The sequence below is a fragment of the Theropithecus gelada genome, chromosome 17 (assembly GCF_003255815.1).
Source record: "Theropithecus gelada isolate Dixy chromosome 17, Tgel_1.0, whole genome shotgun sequence".
NCBI lineage: Eukaryota > Metazoa > Chordata > Mammalia > Primates > Cercopithecidae > Theropithecus > Theropithecus gelada.
Genome location: NC_037685.1, coordinates 40,763,224 through 40,791,004, shown reverse-complemented (window position 1 = coordinate 40,791,004; position 27,781 = coordinate 40,763,224). Strand labels below are relative to the sequence as shown.

At 35.6% G+C, this 27,781-nt stretch overlaps 2 protein-coding genes across 23 annotated transcripts in view; one reads left to right on the top strand and one right to left on the bottom strand.

The window, feature by feature from the left end:
- FGF14 (fibroblast growth factor 14) overlaps nucleotides 1-20,132 on the top strand; it is a 683,901-nt gene extending 663,769 nt beyond the window's left edge. For all 19 annotated transcript variants that reach the window (XM_025364149.1, XM_025364145.1, XM_025364143.1 and 16 more), the window contains 2 exons: nucleotides 14,628-14,826; nucleotides 18,047-20,132. In XM_025364149.1, coding sequence (XP_025219934.1) covers nucleotides 14,628-14,826; nucleotides 18,047-18,183 — 336 coding nt within the window. In that variant the 3' untranslated portion in view covers nucleotides 18,184-20,132. The remainder of the gene's footprint in view (nucleotides 1-14,627; nucleotides 14,827-18,046) is intronic.
- Nucleotides 19,596-27,781, bottom strand: part of ITGBL1 (integrin subunit beta like 1) — a 281,882-nt gene continuing 273,696 nt past the window's right edge. For 2 of the 4 annotated variants that reach the window (XM_025364141.1, XM_025364140.1), the window contains 3 exons: nucleotides 26,505-26,618; nucleotides 25,398-25,505; nucleotides 23,163-24,369 (listed from right to left, as the gene is read on the bottom strand). In XM_025364141.1, coding sequence (XP_025219926.1) covers nucleotides 25,414-25,505; nucleotides 26,505-26,618 — 206 coding nt within the window. In that variant the 3' untranslated portion in view covers nucleotides 23,163-24,369; nucleotides 25,398-25,413. Of the gene's footprint in view, nucleotides 22,457-23,162; nucleotides 24,370-25,397; nucleotides 25,506-26,504; nucleotides 26,619-27,781 lie in introns of those variants that run through there. The other 2 variants (XR_003116469.1, XM_025364142.1) reach the window with 2 other exon arrangements.

Genomic DNA, 27,781 nt, shown 5'->3' with positions numbered 1-27,781 from the left:
CTCTGCCTCCCTGGTTCAAGCAATTCTCCTGCTTCACCCTCCTATATAGCTGGGATTTCAGGCACCCGCCACCATGCCCAGCTAATTTTTGTATTTTTAGTAGAGACAGGGTTTCACCATGTTGGTCAGGCTGGTCTTGAACTCCTAACCTCAGGTGATCCACCTGCCTCAGCCTCCCAAAGTGCTAGTATTACAGTTTGCATCCAACTGGGAAGTCTATCATGGCCATTGTCCTCTTATGTTTTAGTGGTGATGTGGGAACCACTTTGCTTACTGACTGGGGACTTTTACAAAACATAAAACCATAAGAAATTTAAGGAACTTTCCCCCTCAAATTCCAGTTCTTTATCTTTCAACTTTATTTGCTCTGCAACTAACAATATGTGATTTGTCTTAATTATAGGAATGTGTGAAGATTTTGGAAGTAATTTGATACAGAAAGAAAAAATACATACCCACCAAAAAATAAAAATAAAAAAACAGGTCACTAAGGAAAAACTTAAACATGCAACATTGTGGAAAATTACCCTATAGATATTTGAAATGATATTCTGTAAAAGGACAGAAAGCACTCTGGAAACTTACGTTATACACTTACGCTTTATTTTGCCCAAGAATACAAAACTGCAATATTTGACCTTTCAGAAGCAGCAATGAACATGGACCAAATGTCATCCAGTTCCACAAGCTAGAAACCTGCACACTGCTTGACACTCTGTTTCCTCCGCTGCCATATACAATTACATAGTGCTGACCTTCTGACCTCCTAAATATTTCTCCAATCGGCCATGTTTTGCCCACCTCCTTTGCCAGTGTCTTTGCCTACGCAACTGTTATGTTATTTTTTTCCTGTTACTATAATGGACAAACCAGAATTCTTATATCAAAATTGGCTCTCTTTTAGGCTTCACATTTTGGCCAGAGAAGCCTTTCCAAATTTGTACCTGCATGTGACAGGCTCCTGCTTAAAACTTTTAATGTCTTCCCATTGCTTTTAGAGAACGATGAAAACCCTTAATATGACCACTGGTTTCACTCATGCCTAATACCCAATTCCCAAATCCTACTACTCTCTGTTCACATTCTGCATTCTGATTTCATTGTTTTTTCTTTTTCATTCAAATGCCTTGTCTCTCCTCCTGTCCTAGGGTCTTTGTATATTATATCACCCTTTCCCGGAATATTCTTCACCCTGCTCTTAGTCTAGTTAACTCATACTGGTGTTTCAGATCTCAGTTCAGAATTCAGTGCTTTTCCTTACCACCCAAGCTAGGCCAGATTTATCTATGTGATCTCATAGAAATCATTCCTTTTCTTATAAGAACCTTTCTTAACTTGTAATAATACGATCATCAGTGTAAACATTTGTCTCCTTATTAGACTGTATACTCCAAAAGATGTTAAACTACGTCAACTTTTCCTTATTCTAACCTCTCAAGATCAAGAACAGTGACCGCTAAATACTAGGATCTCACTAAATATTTACTGAGTAAGTGAATGCATGAATTTTAGACATCATTAAATAAAGAATAGATGGAAATTTGTTTCCATGTGTTCACAGTACTCAAAAATTGTAATTTGTTATTTAAAATCTGGTAGACAAATTTTAGCATTTGTAATGGTATATATGCATACCATTACAGTGGGGTTTGTGTGTGTATATACATATATATACATATATATGTACACGTCTATATATATGTATATACACACACATACTGTTAAAGTGTGAGACTATGAGGTGGGAAGAATCATCTTTGTAATTGGTACACACGCACACATATATATAGATAGATATACACACACTCACACACATATAAACATACCAAATGGCATATATATATACATACACACATAATACATATATATACCAATTGGTATATACACACACACCACAATTGGTGTATGTGTGTGTGTATATATGTGTGTGTTTACAAATATATTGATTACAAATATTATGATTACAATTACAAATATTATAATTCTCCCCGCGTTATAGTCTCACACTTTCAACTAACAACCTGGTAAGACAATATAATTCACTAATTTCTATAACATTTCATAATATAATATGAAAATTCACTGCTGATTTCTAGAGTACAAAATCTATAGCATAGCGAACTTTCATGGCTCCAGCTGTATCTAGTTAGAGTTATTTAACCCACAGGTTGACATTCTCCCCTCCTCAGGGGCTCTTTCCCAGAAGGTATTGCCTGTTTTCTTGCTTTCCTGGCCTCCCTCTTCAGTGTTTCATGTTTGTCCTTTTGTGTTAACCTTTGGAATTATCAAACAAGTTGTTGCCAGAATCTGGGGACTCATGGCCGATGTGTTCCCAGCTAATAAAGCAAAACCAAGAGAAAATAATCCTCAGCATTGCGTTTCAGAACTATGTGGGCTTCCTTTGTATTCCACAAATTCAGTGTTGGTGATTAATTTCCTCATATCCCAGTAAGATGATTTATTTGGTGCCCTCGGGAAAAAATTAAACCCCTCTTATCTGTTTTGTATTTTCAACATTGTAATCATTAATAAATATTTACCAAGTAGCAGCATGATGTAGGTGAAATATCACATGGGTAGAAGTAAATGCATCTTAATCCAGTATGTCCTCTAAGACACAAAATCATCATCTATGACATGGAGATGGTGCTGTCTTTCTTCTTAAAGCATCTTTTACAGCATTATTGTATCAAATTTAGTATATGAGAATAGTCTTTGAAAATCATAAGGCTCAAGCCGAAATTATTATTATTTGAAGAATACAGTATTTTAGGAGAATTATAGAACCTGCTTATATTTCCTTCATTTTTCTATGAAAGCTTTCATTTTAAAGGTTGGCGAAACAGGTATTTTTGATCCTTTTGTTTCATTTCTATTTGTATAAATAAGTGGTTTTGATTGGGTATGTTCTTATTAGGAAAAGTTTACAACATATATGCTTAATATAAAAATGTTTGATATAAAGGTCTAATTTAAATTGAGGTTGAAAGAGAAAAAAGTACAAAAATCTTATATATGCATGTAGACATAGGCCTAAGGAGAGAAGCATATGGAATAGCAAGAATATTATTAAAATACAATTCAAATAGTTAAGTGTAGGAAAAAATGTGATGGAAACAAGTGGATTTTTATTCATAGACTCCAGCAGAGTAAAAAATCACAAATTTGTTTTTTTTTTTCAAACTATGTCATTTTTTATTCAATTATTCAAGACAGAACAGGCAGAGAAGTACAAGGAAATGAAAGAAAATATTGATAAAGGAAGATAAAGTAACCAGACTAGATTTTGGTAGGATATAGCAAGACATGAAATCGATATATTCTAACTACATAAACTAACATACTCCATTTTTTGCACAGTAAATTCTGTTCTTGTTCTAACAAAAATTCTGTTGGAGTAAATTAAAACTGTGATCCCACCACTTTTTTGTTGGACATAAGAGAACTAAATATTTTCCATAACATCTGTTCCACTCAGGAGTATCTTTCTTCACCTCCACTCCCATGATAATCGCCACCATTAAAACCGTTATTACTAAGAACACAGGTTTTTGTTGTCTTTTTCCAGATTCTTGGAGTCTCTTGATTATGTAGTAATTTCTTAAATTATGCCTCCCTTTATCTTTCCTCTGTTTTTGGTATATGTAATATCTAACAAATTTAGACCAGGTAGACCGTCCACACCAGGTCACATCCTAGGCCCAACCCAATGCTTGTAAGACATAAGGTTAAAGTAACGAAATAAGATTAAAAAATAGGATAGTCAGTAAGACTGATAACTTTTAGAAATAATTTATCTAAACAAATTAAAAAATCTTTAAAAATCTCGTGGTTGCCATTGCTGTTGTTAAGCCACATTTCCCTCTTTGATTTCCTTTTAGAACTGTATTGGTTTGAGAACTGGTATAATTAGTGATTTAGAGTTAAAGCTGTAGACTCAGGTTGGCATTAGAACCTGCTCTGCCACTTACTAACTATGCAAACTCTCATCAAGATATTCAACTGCAACATGACATTCAGTTAAAAGGAATGCAATGAGGTAATGTGTGCAAAGCCTTTAGCATAGTGGTTGTCTTAGACCGATAAGTAAGTAAATATTAACCATCACTAATTCTCACCTTAGCTCTCTTTTAATTAGATGTAATGTATATTCATATCCAAACCCATGTATAATAGAGCAGTGGCCCTCAGACTACCTGTGGTGAAGGACAGTACTTTTATTAATTGCCAATCTTTTGTAGAAAGATAATATCATAAAATACAGTAAAATTCAATTAATAGGAAATGTAGAAATATACAAAATGTAAGCCCAGAGATTTTATTGTTATATTTGACAAATATAAAAAACACTCTGTTAAATTTCTATAGAAGTTTATAAATGTTTTCACATAATTTCTGTATTTGCTTTATTGCAGAGGGGAAATAAAATCTATAGACAGGCACAGGTTCCTCGATCATACTTCCATAATGAAGAGTGTATATTTTATTATTTTTCTTTTGAATAAGATAACCCTATTTCTAAAATATTCAAATGTTCATTGATATGGTTATGTATATATACACTTATGTATACAGACGTAACAATACATACACACATATATATATTTGGCTTAATGTGATATTTGTGTTACAACAAAAGTATGAATCACTGAGTCTGAAGTGTCCTTAAAATGGAGGATGAGGTGAAACTGAGCATCTGGCTCTGGGCTATCACTGATCTCTACTTTGATGCCTGAGTATTTGTCAAACAAAGAAACGTCTTGCATATTACTGTGTATATTTGTTCTCTAGTGACATGATTTACTCAGATAACCCAGAAATGTTTAAAAAACTCATGGCAGCACTTTCTCTTGATTTTGTTACACATGTACAGTTTGATTTCTTTCACATAAAGCGATATCAGGTTTATATTTTTCTTTTAGGCAATGTAATAAGGTAATAAGTTAGTATATTACCCTACACATGCCCAAAAAGTGTACCTTTGAGAAGTTGATGTATGACCAAACATGTCTGATCTTAGAGCTCAATTTTTACTCATACCACCACCCACTATGACACCCTCATCCCATTCTACCCCTTCCGAGGGAGTTAATAACAACAAGGAGCTTTTTTTTTTTTTTTCCTAGGTGGATAATTGGCAATCGAGGGAAGCCAACCCAATTTCTATTTTTTTCAAAGTTTCTTTAATTCATCAGTGAGGGGGAAAAGGTGGATACAGGTTGAGTGAAGAGGAGGAAAGATTCATTTTGAGTACCCATAAATTTTTTGGTACTTTCTTAAAAACTGTTCTTAAAATATGCTTCTTTTTCTTTACCTTTTTCCTCCTTATAATTATATTTGTTGCCTCTAAGAGATGTGTCACCTCTGCTAGCATGATAGGCTATATAATTCCTTACTGCTTTCACCTATATATTTTTTAATCTGTAGGTATAGAGGTAGATAAAAATCAGCAGCATAAAATACATATTTTCCATGTTTAGTTGAATGAGTGATTCAGTGAAATTGATAATTATACATATCAGTTATCAACTGTCTAATGAACAACCACAAAACCTGACATGAAACAATAAGTGTTTGTATATCGCTTGTGAAACTAAGACCAAGTGGGCCTTGGCTAGGTAGCTCTGTAGGTCTCAGCAGGACTCGATCACCTCCAGGAATAGGTTAGTTTTGATTGAATCAGCCTGGCTCTGCTCCCCTCTGTCTCTCCTCCAGCCAGAGTAGCCCAGGCATGCTCTCACGGCAGTGAGGAGGCACAGAGAGAGGGCAATCCCAGCTGCACAAGCACTTGTTAAGCCTCTACTTTCTTTATCTTTGTTCATAGTAAGAGAATGCTGCAAATTACATGGCAAAGGTCATTGGTTGGGAGGAGGAGGATGAAGAGTTAGAACCATTTTTGCAATTGATCACATATCTTAAAAAGTAAATTCTTTCAATTGAACAATATGATAAATGAGTAGGAATAGTTAAATAATTATATATTTCTTGATGAAAGTAATGTACTTGGGCAAGTTACTTAAACCTTCTGTGCCTTGGTTTCTTCAGTTCTAAAATGGGGATAATAATAGTGTCATCCCATAGGATTATGGTGAGGTTTAAATTAGTTGATTATGTTGTGTGTACAGCAGTGCTTAATATAGAAATATGCATAATTTAAGTGTTAACTGTAGTTAGTAACATCATTATTATTGTTAATATTGAGGCAACACAGTTGAACACTGACAAACGTGTACAAATGATATATGGTTGTCTTAATACTTTCTTGAGCATATTTATTTTGTGAATTTTTGGCTAATATTTATAGCACTAGTGCCATCTGTTCATCTTACAAGGATTATTATTTTAGGAGTTTATACATGGGTATATTCCAGAGAAAAAGATTTTACATTATAGAACAAGTTTGGACATATTTTTATTTATAATCTTAAAATGTCTTACTTATAGACGTAAATACCACAGATTTTTGTTTCCATTTTCTTGCTTTTATAAATTTTGTACCAATGTTAAGAAATGGTAGCAATCTTATGACTAATGTCAATTTAATTGATATTTCTTAAAATGTAATTGTGAATTGATTTGTTCTATGTAGCAATGAGAATATATGCCAATGCATCCCAATTTTAATGTGCATACAGTCACGTGGCACCTTGTTAAAATGCAAATCCTGATTCTGCAGGTCTGGGGCAGGCCTGGGATTCTGCACTTCTAACAAGCTTCCGGGTGATGAAGTTGCTACTGGTCCCTGAATACCACATTTTAAGTGTACGTGCACACACACACACACACACACACAGACATCTCCTTATGTATATTTAAAAATTACGCACACACATATAATACATATTTTAAAATATATAATACATATTTATATTGAATAAGTGAAACATTAAATCAAATTATTTTATATTCAGTTATTAAAATAAATGTTATAAAACATGTAATAAACATAATGAAACATATAATACTTAATAAATTATTGTATCTAATGATGTGTTAATCTCTAAAGGTTGAGAAATATCTTTACTGCCAAAAAGTGCTTTAATTTTCAATTTTGTTTCCCTGGAAACTACTTAAGAAACAGAATTTGGCCCTATAAATATAAGTTGCTGTTGAGACTGCTTTGTTGGTAGAAATATACTTAAATTCCCTGGGTCCTGTAATTAGGATAAAAGTTCTCTTTTTTTTTTTTTTTTTGAGACGGAGGCTTGCTCTGTCGCCAGGCTGGAGTACAGTGGCATGATCTCGGCTCACTGCGACCTCTGCCTCCCAGGTTCAAGTCTCCCGAGTAGCTGGGACTACAGGCACACGCCATCACGCCCAGCTAATTTTGGTATTTATATTAGAGACGGGGTTTCACCATGTTGGCCAGGATGGTCTCCATCTCTTGACCTCATGATTTGCCTCCCTCTGCCTCCCAAAGTGCTGGGATTACAGGTGTGAGCCACCGCGCCCTGCCAAAAGTTGTCCCTTAAACTCACACATAATTATGCTTTTGTTTGAGGTACACACAACCAAGTCACTAATTTTTTTTCTCCTGGGGGCATTAGTCACAGCCCAATATTATAAATATTCAACTACATACAACTTTATATAAATAAAGTACATTAGTCAACTTAATTTTCTGCTTTTGAGTGTTAACTACAAATACTTTGTTTCAACTTCAGGACTGTAAAATCTTTCTAAAAGTTTGCAATATTCTTTTCTAAGTAATCTTAAGAGTGGTCTGCCTTTTTGTTTTAAAGAAGTCGTTAGTGTCAGAACAGTAGCATTAAAGGATACAATTGATTTCAAAACTGTAAAAGATGAAAGAGATTGGGATAAATCTCTGCTGACCTCAGGATAAACTCTAGTAGATCAAATCTCCAAACAGTAGAAAAGAGAAGAAAAAAAATTGAGAATTCAGATTAAGTGGATCCGAACATGGGAATTCCCATCTAAAGGTATGTCTAATTAAGTTGAAATCTATTAAGAGTTATTAAATAACAGCCTCCTTCATGGTGACAATCAACATTTGAGTTGCACTTTCAAACTCAATTTATATTGTCAATATAACTACAGATTACAACTTAATTTCTAGTTCACAAATTATTTTTTCACCTCTCTTATTTGATATTTGTAAGAACCCTTTGTTATTTAATATTATACTCAAAGTAAGAACTTGGACTTGGAGACCTCCTCCTCCTTTAAGTTGATGCCTCCTCTGAGGAGAGATACTCGGAAGGAGTCCAGGATAAGGGTCCTTATTGAGCTGTTAATGGGAGGGGACTGAATTTTGGGATGACTCTGGAATACAGAGGTTAGTAAAATATTAGTAGCTATTATTTATCATGTATTTATTTTGTACTATTGAGAGACAGGACTAGCTAGATTTCCTAGGCTGACTAAGAATCCCTAAGCCTAGCTGGGAAGGTGACCGCGTCCACCTTTAAACAGGGGACTTGCAACTTAGCTCACAGCTGACCAATCAGAGAGCTCAGTAAAATACTAACTAGGCAAAAAGAGGAAGTGAAGAAATAGCAAATCATCTATCGCCTGAGAGCACAGCAGGAGATATAAACCCAGGCATTCAGCCAGCAAAGGCTACCCTCTTTGGGTCCCCTCCCTTTGTATGGGAGCTCTGCTTTCATTCTATTAAATCTTGCAACTGCACTCTCTTCTGGTCCATGTTTGTTACGGCTGGGGCTTTCGCTTGCTGTCCACCACTGTTGTTTGCCGCAGTCGCAGACCCGCTGCTGACTTCCATCCCTCTGGATCCGGCAGGGTGTCAGCTGTGCTTCTGATCCAGTAGGCACACATTGCCGCTCCCAATCCGGCTAAAGGCTTGCCATTGTTCCTGCATGGCTAAGTGCCTGGGTTCATCCTAATCGAGCTGAACACTAGTCACTGGTTCCACCGTTCTCTTCTGTGACCCATGGCTTCTACTAGAGCTATAACACTCACCACATGGTCCAAGATTCCATTCCTTGGAATCCATGAGGCCAAGAACCCCAGGTCAGAGAACAGGAGGCTTGCCACCATCTTGGGAGCTCTGGGAGCAAGGACTCCCCAGTAACACTATTTGCTACTGTGTCGGATATCGTTTCTCTACTTCCTCTTTTTAAGTTATTTTGGAATTGGCTCGTAATCTAAAAAATGTGAATGTGTTCAGAATGCCTCTTTTATAGTTTTCCCTTAAGTGGTGGTGGTGGACAAACTTGAAGACATTAACAAAAACATCATTTTCATTTAGTCTTAGATAACACCAAGATGACACAGTAAGTGGAGTTGGTGGGCTTATTCCTAATGGAAGCCCGGGCACATAACAGAACGTAAAGGCTTTTCCAAGGATGAATCACTGGTGAAGCTTCTCCTTCAGGTTGTATATGTTTGCGTGTGTGAAAATATGTACAATCCAAGTTTAACTTGGGAATGCTTAGCTCCTTAGGAATTTGCTGTTGGGTTAATAACTCTTCCCTGAATTACCTAGGTTGGAAAGTCCTCAAATTTTACCTTAGATCAGGATTGGCAAACTTTTGGCAAAGGGACCATATAGTAAACATTTTAGGTTTTGTGAGCCGTAAAGATCTTTCTCCGGCACTCAGCTCTGAAATTTGTAGTGTAAATGCAGACACAGACAATATATAAACAAAGTGCCTGTTTTCCAATGAAACCTTATTTACAAAAACAGGTGAAAATTGCATTTGGCCTGAGAGCCAGTTTGCTGGACCACTGGATTAGATTCTCAAGGTCACTTTCAATTCTGAGGTTATGGTTTTGCCAGATTATCAGAGTTATTCATTCCTCATGAGTTATGGCAAGAGAACTCCTTTCATCCTGAAACCAGAAGTCTCTCTTTGTACATGCAAATGGCCCATCAGGGTATTTTCCTAAACAAAGGCATTTCCCTCAGAAGAGGAATTCTGCTGCTACTGTTAAGATAATAAGTACACCACAGATGGTGCTTTCATTTCAAAAACAACTACAACATAAAAAAGATATAACATTTCTGTTTAATTATTGCATTTCTCTATCCTATGACTTGATGATTTAGTTTGGCAGTGGTGCAAATTAATATTCAAGCTTCTGCTGGAACTCATCTGTTGTTGATTTTGTTGTTGTGGTGGTGATGGTTCTAAACATAGTCACGAGGCAAGGTGAGAAAAAGATACATCAAACTTCTTATCTCGTTTTGGCAGATTCAAAGAGTTTATATTTAAGCCTAAATTTAAATAAGCATTTTCATATTATCACTGCCAGTTTTAGTGTGTTTCACTGGCACAATAATTGTATTATCCAACTGTATAGGAACTATCAATTAGACGAGGACTGCTTTGAGAAGGAAAGTAGGGCTCCTCTTTGGTTCTTGCTGCTTTGCATTGGGGTCTCATATTGAAGGCTCACAGGCTTCCCCGTGGCCCCTTGACCCACTCAATGTTGAAAAACAAAAACTAAGAAATAGTTGCCAATGTTAAAAGCAGAGTATATGTAGAAACTTACATTTCTCACTTCCTTTGAAAAATCAGATCTTCTAAAGATCTAAGGTTTTTATTTTCACAGGAGAACAATGTGAGGGAGAGCTGCTTTTTGAAAAACTCATTGCTTCTACCACTGTCTTCATCTCCTCACCACAGCGCCTGAGTCAGAGGCCATTTGTCCTCATTATGGTGCCATGATCATGCCAGCTTGCCTCACTCCTGTATCTGCCTGGTCATTCGAGGCATTTGAGTTTGTGGCCTGTGCTGTGCACATTATCCCTGGAGATCTCATCAATTACAATTATTTCCACCTACTGGACTTTAAGTAGTTCTACCTATTGGACATTTTCATTGCAATCTGTCTTCCTAAAGCATACTGCAGGATTGAAGCACAAAGTATGACAGTGCAATTACTCTCAAGAGCATTTTTGTTTATGTTGGTCAATGTCACTTTTTTAGGTCCCTTATAAGGAAGTACCTTTGAAAAGTTCATGCCAAGAAACTTTTCATTTTCAAAAAGGAAAATATTTTCTTTCTTGAATAATTTTTATAGCATATAGTCTTTCTCTTTTTGTCCTGGCTACCAGAAAGTTCAGAAGTCAGTGTGTCACAATCCTGGTAATATTTCTTCCCTTACTTTTTGTGTTCTGGTTCTCTATTTATAATATTAATACTAACTATTAGCAGGAACACACACATACTCATGTTCTACAAACAACTTTCAGGTTCATCTTGTGAGAGATTAGGGTTGAAAACATCAGTACAGACATGTTCTTAACTTTTCGAAATCATCCTCCACACTGACAACAGATTTGTATTTATAAAATACGAATCAGGCCATATTATTATTCCCTTACATATTCAGGAATTCAACATGTCTTCCTCTCACTTATAAGAGATCTAATTTGTTTATTAGAGTGTCCAAGACCCCTTATTACATTTCTCAAACCTATCTTCCCATCCACAGCATTCTCCAATTCTGTCCCACAAAGCCTGTATCTCAGTGATGAACTACTTACAGTTCTCCAAATATACCAGGCCATTTCCCACCTCTTGCCTTTCACAGTACCATTTACTCCCCATATAATCACTCTAGTATTTGATAGATAAGTCACTCATAAATATTATATTGTTCTGTCATTTTTCCATGAAATGTACGACTACTCTTATTTATCTTGGTATATTTCGTGCTGAATCCAATATTTTGTGTAAAACTGTTTTCATTGACTAATTGTGTAGCTGACTTTTGGTGAGATTTTCACAGAATTGAAGTAACTGATCAGGATATATTTTTGACTATAAATAATGAGAAACTTTTAAAGAATAATCATTGAGTGCTTACTGTATACCAAGTTCTCTTCTAAATGTGTAATATGTATTCATTCACTCAATCACCCTAACTACCTTATTGCCCTATGATTTTTGTCCTCATTTTAGAGATGAGGAAACTGAAGCCCAGAGAGATTGAGTAATTTCCCCAAGAACACACAGCTAGTAAGGAGTGGGGTCAGGGTTGAATCCTACGTCTGCCTCCACAGGTGATGTTTATCTGCTCTATTGCTTCCCATTTACACGCTGAAAGTGTATCACTGATGACACCAAATAGCAACTAACCTCAACTTCCATTGGTTATATTGGTTCTACAGGAAACGCTGGGGTTGAGACTTCAATATTGGAGGAACAGATTAACTTCTCAAAAAGTCTTGAGAAAATGTATTAGACAATAACATCTTTGAATGTAACATGTGCATGTGTGTGTGCATTAATTATTTAGCCACAAACAAGACGGCTGAAAATATACCAGTCTCCACTATCACAAGCAACTGAAGGCAGTAGTTCTCAGTTGTGGAAGACAGAATCACCTATCTGTGAAGTCACAGGCACAGCTCACAGAAAGGTGCTGTGGAATTGACTTCCTTAGAGTCCTAGGATGTGAACATTTTATCTGAAAAGATGTAGTGTCAGAAGTCCTTAAGGTATCCACCGAGAATAAATTGCTTCCTCTACATCAAGCATCTTCTTCTCTTTCATATTCAACATAGTGGATTCAGAATGGAGACCATACATCCCTAAGTTGCTGATGGTGTTGCAAGCACCATTCACATGTTTTGGACATTAAGGCAGAGATGATCAGAAGGGAATCCTGTGGACCTACGTTTCTGGTGTTTGTAGCAACAGGATGAGCATCAGTGAGCCAGGTTCTAGGCAGAGACACCTGAAGCCCAGGAGGCGGAGCCAGGTTCCTCTGACTTCCTCTAAGTTACCCACTAGGTCGGCTCTTACCATCTCACTCATAGCTGATTTTGAGATAGGTTTTTAACTAGTAAACAATATGCTTAGATGCCCTGGCCTGTCTCAGTAAAAAGACAAGTGAAATGCCAAAGTCTAATCCTTTTGTTTTAGAAGGTATAGTTTCAACCAGTGTATTTATTAGTCTCTTGGGGAGAAGCCAGATTTATAGCTTTCCATTTTGTTTTACTCACCATAAATGCATGAACGTGTACTGTTTTATCAATCTTTTTTTTCTGGCGCATGGCCTGGACATTGACTCAGTGAGACTGTCATTCATTAGTGAGAAAACTAATAGGAGGATATTTGGAGATGCAGAACTCAGTGGAAAGCCAGAGCATTTATTTGGATGGGGTCTTATTCTAATCTGAGGTAGCATCATCAAGAAGAAATAAAGATCTCCATAAATTGCTCCAGGAGAGGGCTAAATCTGTCATTTGGCTATTGCAATTTCATCGAATTGATCATTGTAACTGTCATCTTTGTCTTGAAAAGCATCTGCCACTAACAAAGCCTGTTCCCCTTGGAAAACTATTAGCTCTCAGTGAATTAAAGTTATGTAGACACTGAGTAAATTGTCTCCTGCATGAGACAGCATTTGATAATTCACACTTTTATGGGAAATATTGAAAGGAAATTTCTACATGACATTAGGTCATGTTCCTAATTACAGTTAGTATAAAGTTTTAGTTTTTAGCCCCTAAGGAATATTTTTCAGAATGGGTATACAACATTTTTAGAAGAAAAACAAAAGTTATTATTTTCTGCAATAATAAAATCTATTAAAGAAAAATGAAAACTTTGTGTATATTTTTTAGTCCAGTGGTATTTTTAAAAAGATCAAGGACAGTAAGGATCTATTTTCCATCTGTATTTATATACATATAGAATAGCACAGTGTTAGACCTATTTAAAACTAGCTAAGTGTCTTTCATGGTTTATAACCAGACAGGTTGAATTTCAAATTTACTTTTAATAGAGGACTATTAAAAATGCATATGTAGATTGTACCCTTATCAATTTTTTTATTAATGTTGCATGGGATTATATTCATTATTATTCATCCCAAAGTAGTATATAAAAATCATCTACGAATATTTCTGACATTAATAATAGTTGTAAAGTAGCAAGCTTTGTGCTGCTCATCAATTAATGTAGTCCATGGCATTGAGCATAGTAGTATTTAACAAACTGTATGCTTTCCGAAAATGCTGGGTGGTTTTTCAGTTGGAGCAGCTTTTGATGTTTATCTTCAAGAGTTCAAGGTTTGGAGCCCCATTAAATTATTTTCAGCTCCTGTCACTATGACCACCTAACATGACACCTGACCTCATCTGGCTATACAACAATAGCTCTAGTGGCTGGCAAGTAAGCCAGCTGCTTGTCATGGTTTTAGTTTGAGGTTTCAGTTTGTTCCTTTGGAAGTAAAATGTATCACCCTACGATTTCATTGATCCAAGGAACAACTGGCAGCTGTTAAGAGTATCGTATCACTGTTCCTATGGAAACATGTAAAATGGATAAAATATCTGAAATGTGTATTTTATTTGGTTCACTTTATTGTGAATATCTGATGCTACTTTAATGATCCCTTTCTGATTATACTCTGGTTGAACTGTCTTCTGTTTAAGTTAAATCTTTAGTTTGCTCATGTCTTCTGTTTTCTTATGATATACTTTTGCTTCTGTATATTCTCAATAGCAGCAGATTCTTCTCAATTTATTGTATATTTAAAAAATGTATAGACAATTATTGTGTGCAGGAAGGGGTATATCCGGTCCTCCATGCCAAAGGACTCTTTCACCAGGCCGGGAAACGTTCTAGAGAATGTACAGTGAAGATCAAGTTCCTTCCTCTAACCTTTGTTTCCTTTGCTCTCCACAGGAACTTTTTACCCCTGAATGCAAGTTTAAAGAATCTGTTTTTGAAAATTACTATGTAATCTACTCATCCATGCTGTACAGACAACAGGAATCTGGTAGAGCCTGGTTTTTGGGATTAAATAAGGAAGGGCAAGCTATGAAAGGGAACAGAGTAAAGAAAACCAAACCAGCAGCTCATTTTCTACCCAAGCCATTGGAAGGTGAGTATTATGTATGCATTATTATTACACAGACTTATTACACATTTTATTTTTCAAATTGATAGGTCTACCAAGGCTATAAGAAGCCCTCACAAATGCTGGAAATATCATTTATTTTGATCTGGGTGATGCTTGCACAGATGCCTACTTAAGTTATTCATTTAGAATTTGTGCCCCTTATATACTTTACCGTATTTGCATATGTATGTGTACCAGGAAAAATTTCTTCTCTGCCACCTCCAGTGTCTCAAATCCTCACTGCTACAGCCACTCTAACTCTTAGATAATTTAATTAATTTAAAACAATTTTAAATATGTAATGATACAAACCTGTGATAAGCGTATTAGAAAAAGATAATATGTATATTAGAAAAAAATAAGTTTTGAGTGTGGAATCAAAAGTGTTTTCCATTTTGATATTATCTAGGTGAAAGTAATTACTTACTTGTGAATTATTATAATTACAGAAAATTAAGAGATAATAGCTTGACTCTTAAAAAACTTGCTGATGTTACACATCTGCTTTCAAATTGCATAGTTCTTCACTGTATACAGTTGTAGCATTACTTCTTTTACTAAAATAATTTATCCACATTCATTTGTGTACAGGAAGGGATATATCTGGTCATCCATGCCAAATGAATAGAAACTTCACATTTACTTCAATCAGATACCCAAAGAGCAGGCTACAAAGTTTTTTTAATTAATCAACAACATCTGCACCTCTCTCATTAATTATTCTGCCAAAAGTGTCATTTACTTTTATCTATGTAACATTTGAGAATTACAAAAATATTTGATTTTAGGCTATTCACATGTGTTTTCTATTCAAGTACTTTTGTTTACTCCTTTGCAGAAGATCAGATCTACAATAACTCAATAAATATTTTAAGCTAGCTTAGACAGCTCATTTTTCTTTTTGTGTTTTATTCCTACAGGAAAGACTTAGCCATCAAGAGAAAATGCATATTGTTTTCATAATGCATATTCTCTATATTGAAATAAAAAAATTAAAAAATTTGAACAGTCAATTCTTCATCATCTGTGAGTGTATAATTAAGTTTCAGTTTGCCTAAATTCAGAAAATCACTCTTGTTGGCTAATAATACTTTTATAATTTCAATGATGTTGACTTACTGTCACTCTTAATTATATTTTTCTGTAGAACAATTTATTGAAACCAAAACAGCCACCAGGGCCTATGTAGGAAAAGACAAATTATTCCAGAGTCTGTAATATGAGTGAATTATTCTCAGTATATAGTGGATCATAAGGATGATTAGAATAGAAAGAAGTTAGATGATTTCCCTGTACCTCCCAAAAAACACATCAATGATACACTTTCATTGTTTTAAATAAATTTTGATAACATTGGACTCACCAATATTTAAATGCAAATAAAAAATGTAAAAATAAGGCCACAGATGCTCTAAGACCATGGTTTATTTGCCACCTTGCTTTATCTCTTTTCACTCATTTTATGTTTTGTTAACAGTTAAGAATTGACTAGATTTTTAGAACCTTACCTTTTAGCTGCATAAATGTAACAAAACCCAAAAGGGGTGTTATGTTATTTAACCGAGGTAAAATTTGGGAACCAGTTATTTTGCATATCCCATAGAAAATATCTGAGACAATAATGATGTAGTATAGAATGGTATTTGGTATTTCACTCATGTGTTTAATTGTTATGTGTATATGAGTGTTTTGTGTGTATATATATACATATATATGTATATATATGAGAAAGAGAGAAACAATAGTTTTCATTTCAAAAAATTAGCAGAAGTACTCTAAAAAGAGTTAAGGGGGTAGGTACTATAATGACAGAGGTTATCACGTTGTTTACTTGATAGAGGAAAATTAATTTCAAACTTTCAAAACCCATACCGAATATAAATTATGCTATTGGAAATGTTAGGACAAAGTAAGTATCTGGTTGATTATTGGTACTCTAGGGCGTTCATATCTTTGATACAACTTCACTACATAGAAAATCAAGGCCAATACTTCATGCTTTTTCTCCTAATTTAATTAATAGTAGGAGTGAGGGATTGGAATGTGCTTTCAGAATACGCATTAGTTCCTTTTGCTACCTTAGCAAGTTATTTAATAGAAGCCTTGTGTATATTTGCAGTTTCAAGTATGTGTGCTGATGAAAACTCATGTGCCGCATTGATACTAATGGCCACATTCTACCCCCTTGAACATAGAGAATGCATATGGTAGTTCATCTTAACTAAACCTAAGAGCTCTTTGTAAAATACCTTAAACTTTCCAAAACCTGAAAAGCAGTTTGGGCAGCTCGAATGCACTTGTATTCCTGATGGCAGATGACTTTAATCCCTAGTTTTCCCCAAGCATTAGTCATTCTTATATGTCCTTTCCTGGGACTTCCAAAAATCATTTTCTAAAAAGCCACATGAACTACTGTGATTATGTCACCAGACACTATTTAGATAATTCCTCAGATTTTATTCAGGTAGTTTCAGTTGCTGTCTTGCCATTCTGTTTCTGCCCCTATATCATGTCAATTATTAGATTTTTAATAACGTAGCAGAAAATGAGGTGTTGCCTTCGGCTGCTCAAGGGTCTCTTTCCATGACTGTAGGAAATGAACATTGAAATGATAATCTCCTGAAGGCTCTGGCTTATGGGAAGAGAGTTATTTGTTATTTTGTGTAGCTTTGAAGTTGACACTAGTATGACTATGTTGCTTTTGAACCACATGAGAGAAAGTAATTTAATGTTCTAGGATGTAAATACCGCAGCTCACAAAGATTGATTGAAGTGAATGAGAAGTTCAGGTGTTGACATTAGTGTGCAGTGGAAGGGAAGTCTGAGTTTTCTTTTTTGAGAATTAAGTTAAATGCCTGTCATTTTCCTATAGAGTGTGTGTGTGTGTGTGTGTGTGTGTGTTTTACATCATGGACCCACAAAGAGGCCATAGCTCCCATTTAAACCTTCTGTCCTAGACAGAAATCCATGCACACTCATGTACATGTTTTAGGTATGCAGACCAGAGAATGTGAAGGGAGTAATGTCCTCTGCGGGCTGGAAATGATTGCTTTAACACAGTAATTCCTTCTCAATGGAATTGCTTTACTTCAGGGAAAACAGAGATGGGCAAACTGCAGTGGTCTGTGCATGTATGGATGGACCATTCTCACACCTAACCAAGCAATGTTTGCTTTTCCTCCTCCTTTCTTCCCATCACTAGTTGCCATGTACCGAGAACCATCTTTGCATGATGTTGGGGAAACGGTCCCGAAGCCTGGGGTGACGCCAAGTAAAAGCACAAGTGCGTCTGCAATAATGAATGGAGGCAAACCAGTCAACAAGAGTAAGACAACATAGCCAGATCCTCACAGGTGTTGTGACTTATTCGTCCTGAGCACAGTTGAGTGATTTATCCTCACCAGACATTCCTGCTCCGTGGCTGAAGAGCAGCAGGAAGTAAGCTAATGCTTACTCTTTGCTGTCTCCGAACTTCTCTGTTGCAAGTGGATAAATCTCAACCTGTTGCACCCCCCACAACAAGAAGACACCTGGATAACCAGCTAAACTCAGACCATGGAATGCCCTACCAGATATGGAATGCCTTTTTAATATCTTTTCTGTGACTGTGACACTTCATGTGAATGACATACTTCACAAGTACACTCGATACCTTGCCTGCTGACAGCTACCCATAATCCTTTTTGAGTCCTGTTTCAGCGAAATCTATGTGTTTAAGTTCAATTTTGTAGCACACAAATAATATTGAGTAATTTCTAGTTAGACGCTGTAAACCTGTGCTATTATGGATTTCTCTTCTTCCCATTTTTACAGGGCTGCTCGCTCCACTGTCTGTGACCTTTTGCAGGGATTTTGTTCCTCTAAATCTTAAATGTTGCCGTTGGCTTAGGTCGGAGAGCAATCAGGGAATCAGGAAGCCTTCTAAACCTATTATTACAAATTGCATCTATAAAGATTAAGATTGTTGTCTCTGGCTCACACTATGGATTAAACACACATATACGCTCTGTTCAATAGCAGATACTGTGCTCCCAAGGTCGGCATTGCCTGGGTGGGAAAATGGCTCAAACACAATCCAGGGAAGCTCTCTATGATATGTGTTTGACATCCCCCTCTAGTTTCTTTGTGTGTGTGTGTTTTATACATATCACAAGCTTACTGGTAATGGTAACATTTGCCTTGCCCAGCGAGCAAGACCCACTGGTTTTTGAGAAAGTGGGTCCAAAGATTTCTGTAGGCCTTGTAGGCCTGATTAAGGTTCATTTTTCATCTATTAATTCTCATTATTTGGAAAAAAAACAAAAAAAGAGGAAAACCAATAATTACAACCTACAAGAATTGCGCTACCTAAATCCATTTCAGATATACTCCGTCCTGTTTTTAATGAACCCAACTTAACGCCATCCCCGTTTCTGGCTGCGTTCCCCTCATACTCAGCAGAGCATGGGCAAGACGGCTGTTGTGTTCTTTCCTGCAGCAGCAATGCAAACGTTAGTTATAAATTAGACTTTAATATTTTTGGTGTTTAATGACAAGTTTTTAAACTGGACATATTAGGAAAAATATTTTTTTTAGCTCAGCATGCTGAGTCCGGTACTGTGTATTTCACCAGTACATGCCTCTAACTCAGCATTTGGGACTCCTGTTGCCCAGTGGCTGGGTTAGAGGTGCCTTGCCATGATCTCAGAATACAGTCTGTTGAATTATCCTAGATGAAAATAAAGGCAAACCAACACATCCATCCATCAGGATTTTGGTCCATTCCATTTATTTCCTTTTGTTTTATTTTGCATTCTTAATTTAATACTGTTTGAACTCTGAGCTTAGGGAAGACAACTACCAAGAAAGGCCAGGAACAGTTGACTACACAGTGAAGATTCCATGCAAAATGTTCAATACTGGATCTAAAGGGGTTCATACTAAACTGTTTGGGAATATATTTGTTAACTCTGTGTACACCTAATAAAATTCAATGTTTTCTTCTCAGAAGAGTTCATTGAGACCAAACTGAACCTCATTTATTGAAAATTATATGTGGGATCAATGTACTGGCCTCTTGTTATTCTTTCTATGTGGGAGGATGACCCAGTCATCATTTTCCCCATCTGCACTGTATTTATTGGGAAATTATTTTGTCACTGCTTTCATAAATCTTCATGACAGCCCTTGCCCAGCATTAAAAAATTCTGGCCTGCTTAGCTGATTAAAGGTTTAGTATAAATTTAACTGTTTATGCTTATTTCATTTTCATATTGGATTCTACTTGAATAAATAAAAAGTTAGCAGAATGTTTGAGTAGATTTATTGTCAATGATGCTAAATTACAAATATAACAAAATGATTCCTTTGGTCATTTTTGATTTGGTGTTATGTCATTTTGAAGCCTATTGTTTTTTAACAGGATCAGTTAAAATAACTTCCATTAACCAATTATTTTCAGAAAACATATATCCCATAATATGTGGCCAACTCTGAGTAATAAACTTGTAATCCAATCAAATGGGCTTATAGACACTACTTACAGCAACACATCACATACACACACGCGCGCGCGCACACACACACACACAGCAAACAGCCCCAGCTGTTTTTGTGACTGATAATCAGCCCTACTTGCTGGTTTCTTTGTCCCCTGAAAGTCTGTTTATTGGTTTAAATTAAGATAAGATTTATTTTTGTAAATGACTGAGATTTATGTAAATGTGTATCTCTGTTGTGTTTTATATATGAGGTGTCTATAAGGGCATTTATCGCTATGAAGGATGTCAAATACTTTCTTCTAATATATGTTTAGACATATTGCAGAAGGGTCCTTGTTATTTGTAATTGAGTTAGGTCATTTACTTTGTGTCTGGTCTCAGCTGTTGCATGGGAAGAGGACAGCACTGATGAGCTGCATGTAGTAGGTACCTGTGTATCAAGAACTGTTGGTATGTATTGCTAATTTGCATACAAAGAGTTTGTCTGCATTGTACAGTTTCTGTGTTTAATATCATTTGTTGTATTCACAAATACAACATATTGAATAAAATATTTATATGAAGGCATATTCAAAAACATCAAACAACTTTATGTAACAAAATGGCATTGCATTACCCACCAATATAGAGAAATGTCATGTAAATAAGTTGGTAAACTCAATTTCCCCCTTTACCATGCCAAAGAAAATTTTAGCTCTTTGATGATACCTCTCTTGCTATTTGTTTGGGATAAGACTTCACCATTTTTTCCCCTCAGAAATTAAGTTTGCTGTTATTAAGTAAGTGCAATCTGTCACTACTGATGTTCCGTATAGTAAATCTGATGGAATTCATTTGTATTTAAAGACCGTGTGTTTTGTACCTCCATGTGCATATGTCCATTGTATCAAGTCTCTATAATACTCCATTCCTTCTGCATGCATATCTGGTGTGGGAGGGTTATTTCTACTGATTTGTTATAGTCGCTGATTGCTTTGCCAGTCCGTCAACAATGCTCAGAAATGTCAATTGTTTTGATATTTCAAGTGACAACATTTTTGTTTTCTAATATAAGATTGCTTTTTAAAACATTTTGCTACCACTTTACTTGGAAAAATTAGAGAAGACATGCAAATTCTCCACCCTATGTAAAGAGCAAAATGGAACTGAGCATTATTTCATTACAAATCCTGAAGAATTTGGAGATTCCTGCTCTAAATGTTTGCTTGTCCTGAATGTTTTTGGGTAGGAGTGGCTTAAAGAGATACACAATGGGTCCAAAGGACTCCTGCTCCAGTTCTTCTAATAGTTTGCCTCTTGGGGAGCAAGCGGAGATTCTTTATCATACCTAGCCACTTGCTTAATGCTTTAAGCACTAAAAGTTATTTTTATCAGGATGAACAATATCAGATTTGGTTGTCTTTAAAAGCAAAAACCAAAAATTTCTTATTCTTTAAGTTAGACATGTATCACTTCATTTAAAATTATCCCCCTAATATTATACAGATCATTAACATTTGATACATAATCAAGAAGAGACCACATTGACTAACATTCAGTTGAGACGAAGATGAAAAAATAATTGAAATTTTTTTTTCCACTTTAGTTCAGAACAAGGCTATATCGAGGGAAAGCGATTGGGCTAAATCCTCAATATTTTTTTTCCAAAATGCAGGCATATCAAAATCCAGGATGTACATTGTCTTACTTTGAGGGAAATAGTAGTCATAGCTTAGGTTTCTTAGCCTACAATGTGACACATAGGGCCTTTCACTCTCTCGAATACGGAGTAGGGTTTCAAAGTGTTGACAGTTGAGTCTGCAAACTAAGCCTGAGTTATATTTTAGTTTTTTTTTTTTCTTGGTTTTCACTAAGTCTAATTCCAATATCTACTGGCAGAGATTGTATTTGCATTTGAAGTACTGGAGGGCAGTACTTCCAAAGTGCTGCTGGAATCCAGATAAACTCGAGCCCAGAAAGACAATGGGTATAATGGCTCTCCTCTCATGACTTAGCACTTTAGTTGACTTTTTTGAAAAAGGAATTGGGTAGAATACCTCAGTGATGATTTGCCAAACAAGCAGGGTTAGTGCCAACACCTTCTCTAAACTTGTTGCATCTCTTCCAATTGACATTAATCCCACAGCAGCTTCCTAAAAACAGGAAAAAGCCAATGAGATTTGCTTCTTTTCTCTCACCCATTACAAGTTTGTTCTTGCCCTGCTTGTTTTTAGGAGGGAGTTTCTATCATAGAGTTGAAAAAGTACAAAATCATATTTAAAAAGGAAAGAGTGTATGTCTTTACATGTAACTATTTTATTTTTTCCAATCTAAATTCAATCACTTCTTAACAGATATATTGGTGTTTGCATTGCTGGCATCAAAACCACACATACACACACAAACACACACATACACACAAAGAAACATAGGGGATAGAAATAAGTAAAAATATTTCTATTTTCAAAGAAAAAACATTCCTTAGAGTTTAGGTACCATGAAACTTATGCTATAATACAGTTCCAGTACTATGGTTTCCAACTAAATGAACACTAGAACAGAGCTGACTATATTTTCATCTTTGAACTTTTAGTAGAGATGGAGTTTCACCATCTTGGCCAGGCTGGTCTTGAACTCCTGACCTCATGACACACCTGCCTTGGCCTCCCAAAGTGCTGGGATTACAGGCATGAGCCACCATGCCCGGCCTATTTTCATCTTTGTCCTAAATTTTAGATGAGTCACATTTTGAACTTTATGGTATGATAATTTCTCCAATATCTAAATTCTTTTTCTGAAAACACAAATGCTGAGGACATTTTTGACACTCTTACATGAGACTATGAAAAAGAGCAGCACTTTTGTTGTAGTTGTTGTTAATAAAAAGGATAATAACATACAGAGGATTATAAGAAAAATAAGACACACCTGAGGTTTTCTGATGAGCCGTAGAGAATCAAGGACAGTTTCAGTGGCGCTGAAGCTGACAAAGTACTGCCCAGCTGCTAGCCAAATCCACCCTTAATTTGTTTTTGTACGGCCTGGGAGCTCAGAAGGAATTTTTATTTTTTTACAGCTTTAAAGTATTAAACAGAAACCAACAAAGAAGAATATGAGACAGGGATGTATGTGGTCCATAAAGTTTAACTTTCTGGTCCTTGATGGGAGGATAACCGCTGTGGTAGGGAAATCCAAAGGTCATTTGTATTACGATAGCTAGATAATATAATGAATTCTAATGTCTGTGCATCAGCAAATACGTCATCAAAATTGCTACAAAACAATAATAATAGGTTGTTTGCAGCTTAAAATGTTTAGGTAGTGAAGAGGAAAGAATATAACCTACATTATTTATTGACTACTTATATTTCCCTCATTTTACAAAAAAGATATATCAATTTACATAATAATAGAACTACAATATGGTTGCACTCCTTAATCTCAGGATAGAGATAACAATTTTATAAATCTATTACATTATGAGAACGTTGTTAGGACTATAAAACTCAGCATCAGTTAAATGTTCTCTTAAAATAATTTTCAATATTAAATTTTTAAGTAACTCAGTGGATGCATATTTTCCTTATTTTTGGAAATTTGACTTATAAAGTTTAAGCCATGACTCTAGAATATTTACATCATTAAAATAAAATTTCCAAGTAAAAATTTTCATTTTAAAGTAATACGGAAATGATTTTGCTACATTATTCTAGGATTTTACAAAATAATTCACCTTTAGAAAAAAAGTGGTTTTTTTAGCTCTAAATAATTACAGGTTGCCTAAACTAATGTGTATAAGTAGATTTACCTGTAAATATGTAAGGGAAGTCCCAATTATTGTACACTTTCATAATTCAATGTGAATTTCATACAAAGCAAAGTTTCACCATAAAGAAAATAAACATTTTGTTCCTATCACTGAGTGAATATTTGTAATTTCTATTTAAGCCATTTCTAGATTTTTTTTTTTTTTGGTCCTTTGTGAGCTTCTGAGATTGGTGCCATTTTATCACAGTATTTCTCTTCTTGAATTCTTTGCATGACCTCAGGTTTCCAGTAAGTTATCCTTAGAAAAAAGAAAGTATTTTAAGGGAAATGGATGCATACTTCAGGCCCATTATATATGTAACTCAATATTGTCTTTTTAAAAGGCCACATTACCATGGAATAAATTTAAAAAGTCAGATTTCTTGTACATATAACCCCTGCCCAGTTTTTAAAATGTGTTATCTTATTTCTAGAAATCTAAAATAGATCTCCCTAAATAACAATTCATTTTTAAATAAATTATCAGCAGGTAAATATATACTGACACAGAGTATAAACAACTTCTGTCACTATTTATTTAAAATGTTAAATTGTACATTTTTCATAATTTTTTTAAGAGAATCTTCTTTGATGAGTTTAAAGTAAGAGTAGACAAATGACTTAGTGGCTAAATGATTTAATGTCAAATGACTTAATGACCAGTTTTTGCCCTTGATCCAGCCCCAATCTGATATTCTACTTCCTGTGTGTTTGTCTTCATTGTCCCCATATTAAAATGTTGACTGATATGGAATTCTGGAAAAATCTGATCGATTGATTAATGTGAATATGCATGTTTTCCTTAGATTCTAATATGGTCTTTCTTGTGTAAGAATGTGGATTTCTAATAGCCATATAATTCAATGTTTCTCAATGTGGGCGCCACTGACACATGGGGCTGGCTAACTCCTTGTTTGGGGGCTGTCCTGTGCACTGCAGGATGCTGAGCAGCATCCCTGCCCTCTACCCACCAAATGCCTACGACGTACTTCCCCACCCACCCAGTGTGACAATCAAAGTTGTCTGTAGATGTTGCCAAATGTCTTTTGGGTGGAAAAATTGCTCTCGTTAGGAACCACTTATGTTAATTATGGAAGAAACATTTTTTTCTAGTGTTATTTGCATCTGAATTTGCATAACTCGTTTCTAATAGGTACTCAGATTTCCTTCGTAATTCAGAAATAGAAAAATATACAATGGTCTTTTTAACCTGTCCTAGTGGTGATTATACAGGATTTCCTTTGCATTTAAATGTTCTAATGGCCTAGAAAAAACAAGAATCCAGACCTCTCTCGTGTAATTGTTAAGGATATTCTGAGCCAAGCCAGATTTCACATGCATTTCCATTCCATCCATCCCAGCATTCACAGTTTCCACAGCTACAGATTCCATTCCCTGCAATAAAATACACATGGGTATCATGATCATGATCAAAACGTGCCAAATTTAAACATGCTATTATAAATCACAAGTGTCCACAATGAAATCATTTCATTAATCCTTGGTAGATGTTCTTACTGTGCAATGATGTTATTACTACATTTTATTAAGCAGCTGTGAGACATCTAATCTTTCAAACAATTAGTGGCATTTATTTGGTGCCACCCTTTACCGACCAGATAGTAACCATCGTGTATCACTCCAACTAGGCTTTTAGGTGACAAATTTTGTTTCCCTTAGAGAGCAAGTTATGTCTGACTTATGAATAAATACTGAAAAACATAAAGCTCTTTGACATAACATGAGGCAGGCCAAGTAATCAGCAAAGAGAGTCTTATGTAGTAAGGATGGGCAGAAAGCAAGGGTCTAACTTAATGACACTCAGAGTCATCTTTTACCTTCAGCTACAGCTGAGGAGGACAAGTATACATGTCTCTGTTTCCTCTGTAACTTGGCAAAACAAATGAATTTATAATCAATTATGAGGGACTCAATAAATTAGGATAGCAGTGGCTATGACACGGCTGAGCCCTCTTTATACCTCTCCCCCATACACACATCCAGTTCCCTAAAAGCAACCAACACATCAACTAGTGGTACTCAGATTCTGTTTAAAAGAATATTCCATTCCCTATACCATGTTCAAAGTAAAATGTGCCAAGAAAATTCTTTTCTGTGTTCAGTATATAACTGGATACATGTGAGTTTGAGGTGGGGAGGTTACTTTGTGGAAATATTCCGAATAATCATAAATTTAGCTTCATTCTCTTATATTCTTCTACGCCCAGGAATAATGTGAGGGCTTTTTCCCAAATGCCCACTTTGCCTTTGGTAGATATGCCATATTCACAGTTGGCCCTGTTGGTCCGGCCACCTAAAGCATTGCATGATGAGTGTCCCTTAGCTCTATAACAAACTGTGGCACAGAGCAATTAGAAAAGGTTAATACTGCACCTGTACAAATGAGACCATCATGTTTGTCGCAGTCTCTGTCATCACAGTCACAGAATTCCCCAGAAATATACCATTCTTCAGCAGAACAAATGCACTTCCCACAATGACAAGAACCTGAAATTACAAAGGCTATTACTCGCCATCACTGTATAACTAAAGGTTTCCATCTCAAATACAATCTCGTTGACACACTGACAACAGGCTTCTAATAACCCATCATCCAAAGGTAAAAGTTTATTGAATGGCTGGTTTCTCAGAGGGGAGCTTTACTTACTGTAATTCATAAAGGTCACCCAGGAAAGCCTTCATTATGGATCTAGACAGTTGCAATTAGCCTTGAGCAAATGTCCCATGGCCCAGTCTGGTTGAAATGTCAATGAGAGCAGGATGGGGTTGATTCTTATAGATGGTCTTCCAAAAAAGTATTCAAAAATAGATTTTTCCCCCTGAATTGAATCATATTTTTAAAGTGCCTCTTCTTTAAAGGAATTGAATAGGGAATTGTATTAAATTAGGTTGCATTTCTAATGAAAACAACTACTAAAGTATTGTGCTTATGATTTTGGATTTTCGTTTACATGATTTTCTCGGAGCAGGAGTACACCTGCATATTGGGTGGCTAATTAAAGTGCTAAAAGTGCACACAATCACTCAGTACATTTGCCTCGTGAGACCGTATCCTCAGGACTGTCATAATCTAGGATAGCTCAAATTACTCCCAAAGTTCATCTTTTATGAGACTCTGGATTCAACTCTTTTTCCCTCCACCCATTTCTCCTCCTACCTAATTAAAACACTTCCTCTTTGGTTATTTAAAATATCTTTATTTACTGAGTAAAAAATTTTATTAAAGATATATTTAAAATAAAAGAAAATAAATAAGATGAAGGGTATCCAACACAGAAGTAAGTTCTCTCAGTTTAAACAGCTTTCCATGACAGTCTAAAAACCCTTACATGGAAAAACTGCCTCGACGACAACAGGAAAGACTTTACAATGAAAAAGAAACAAATAAAAAGGACTTCCTTTTCCTTCTGTTTCCTTGGGTTGGTTGTTCTTTCCAAACATGACTTCCCTTTACTAAAAGGTGGCTATCAGTAATTTTTTAAGTCAAAAGTCATGTTGAAAGATTGTGCAGTTGAAAAAAGTATTCTGACAAATTTAACAAAACTGTAGAATTGGTAAGTTCAAAACACATTTAAAAGGGACAAGAATCAATCATTAGTGCTTCTTTTAAAACACAGTGATTAAAAATGAGTTAACAGCCTAGGTGATTA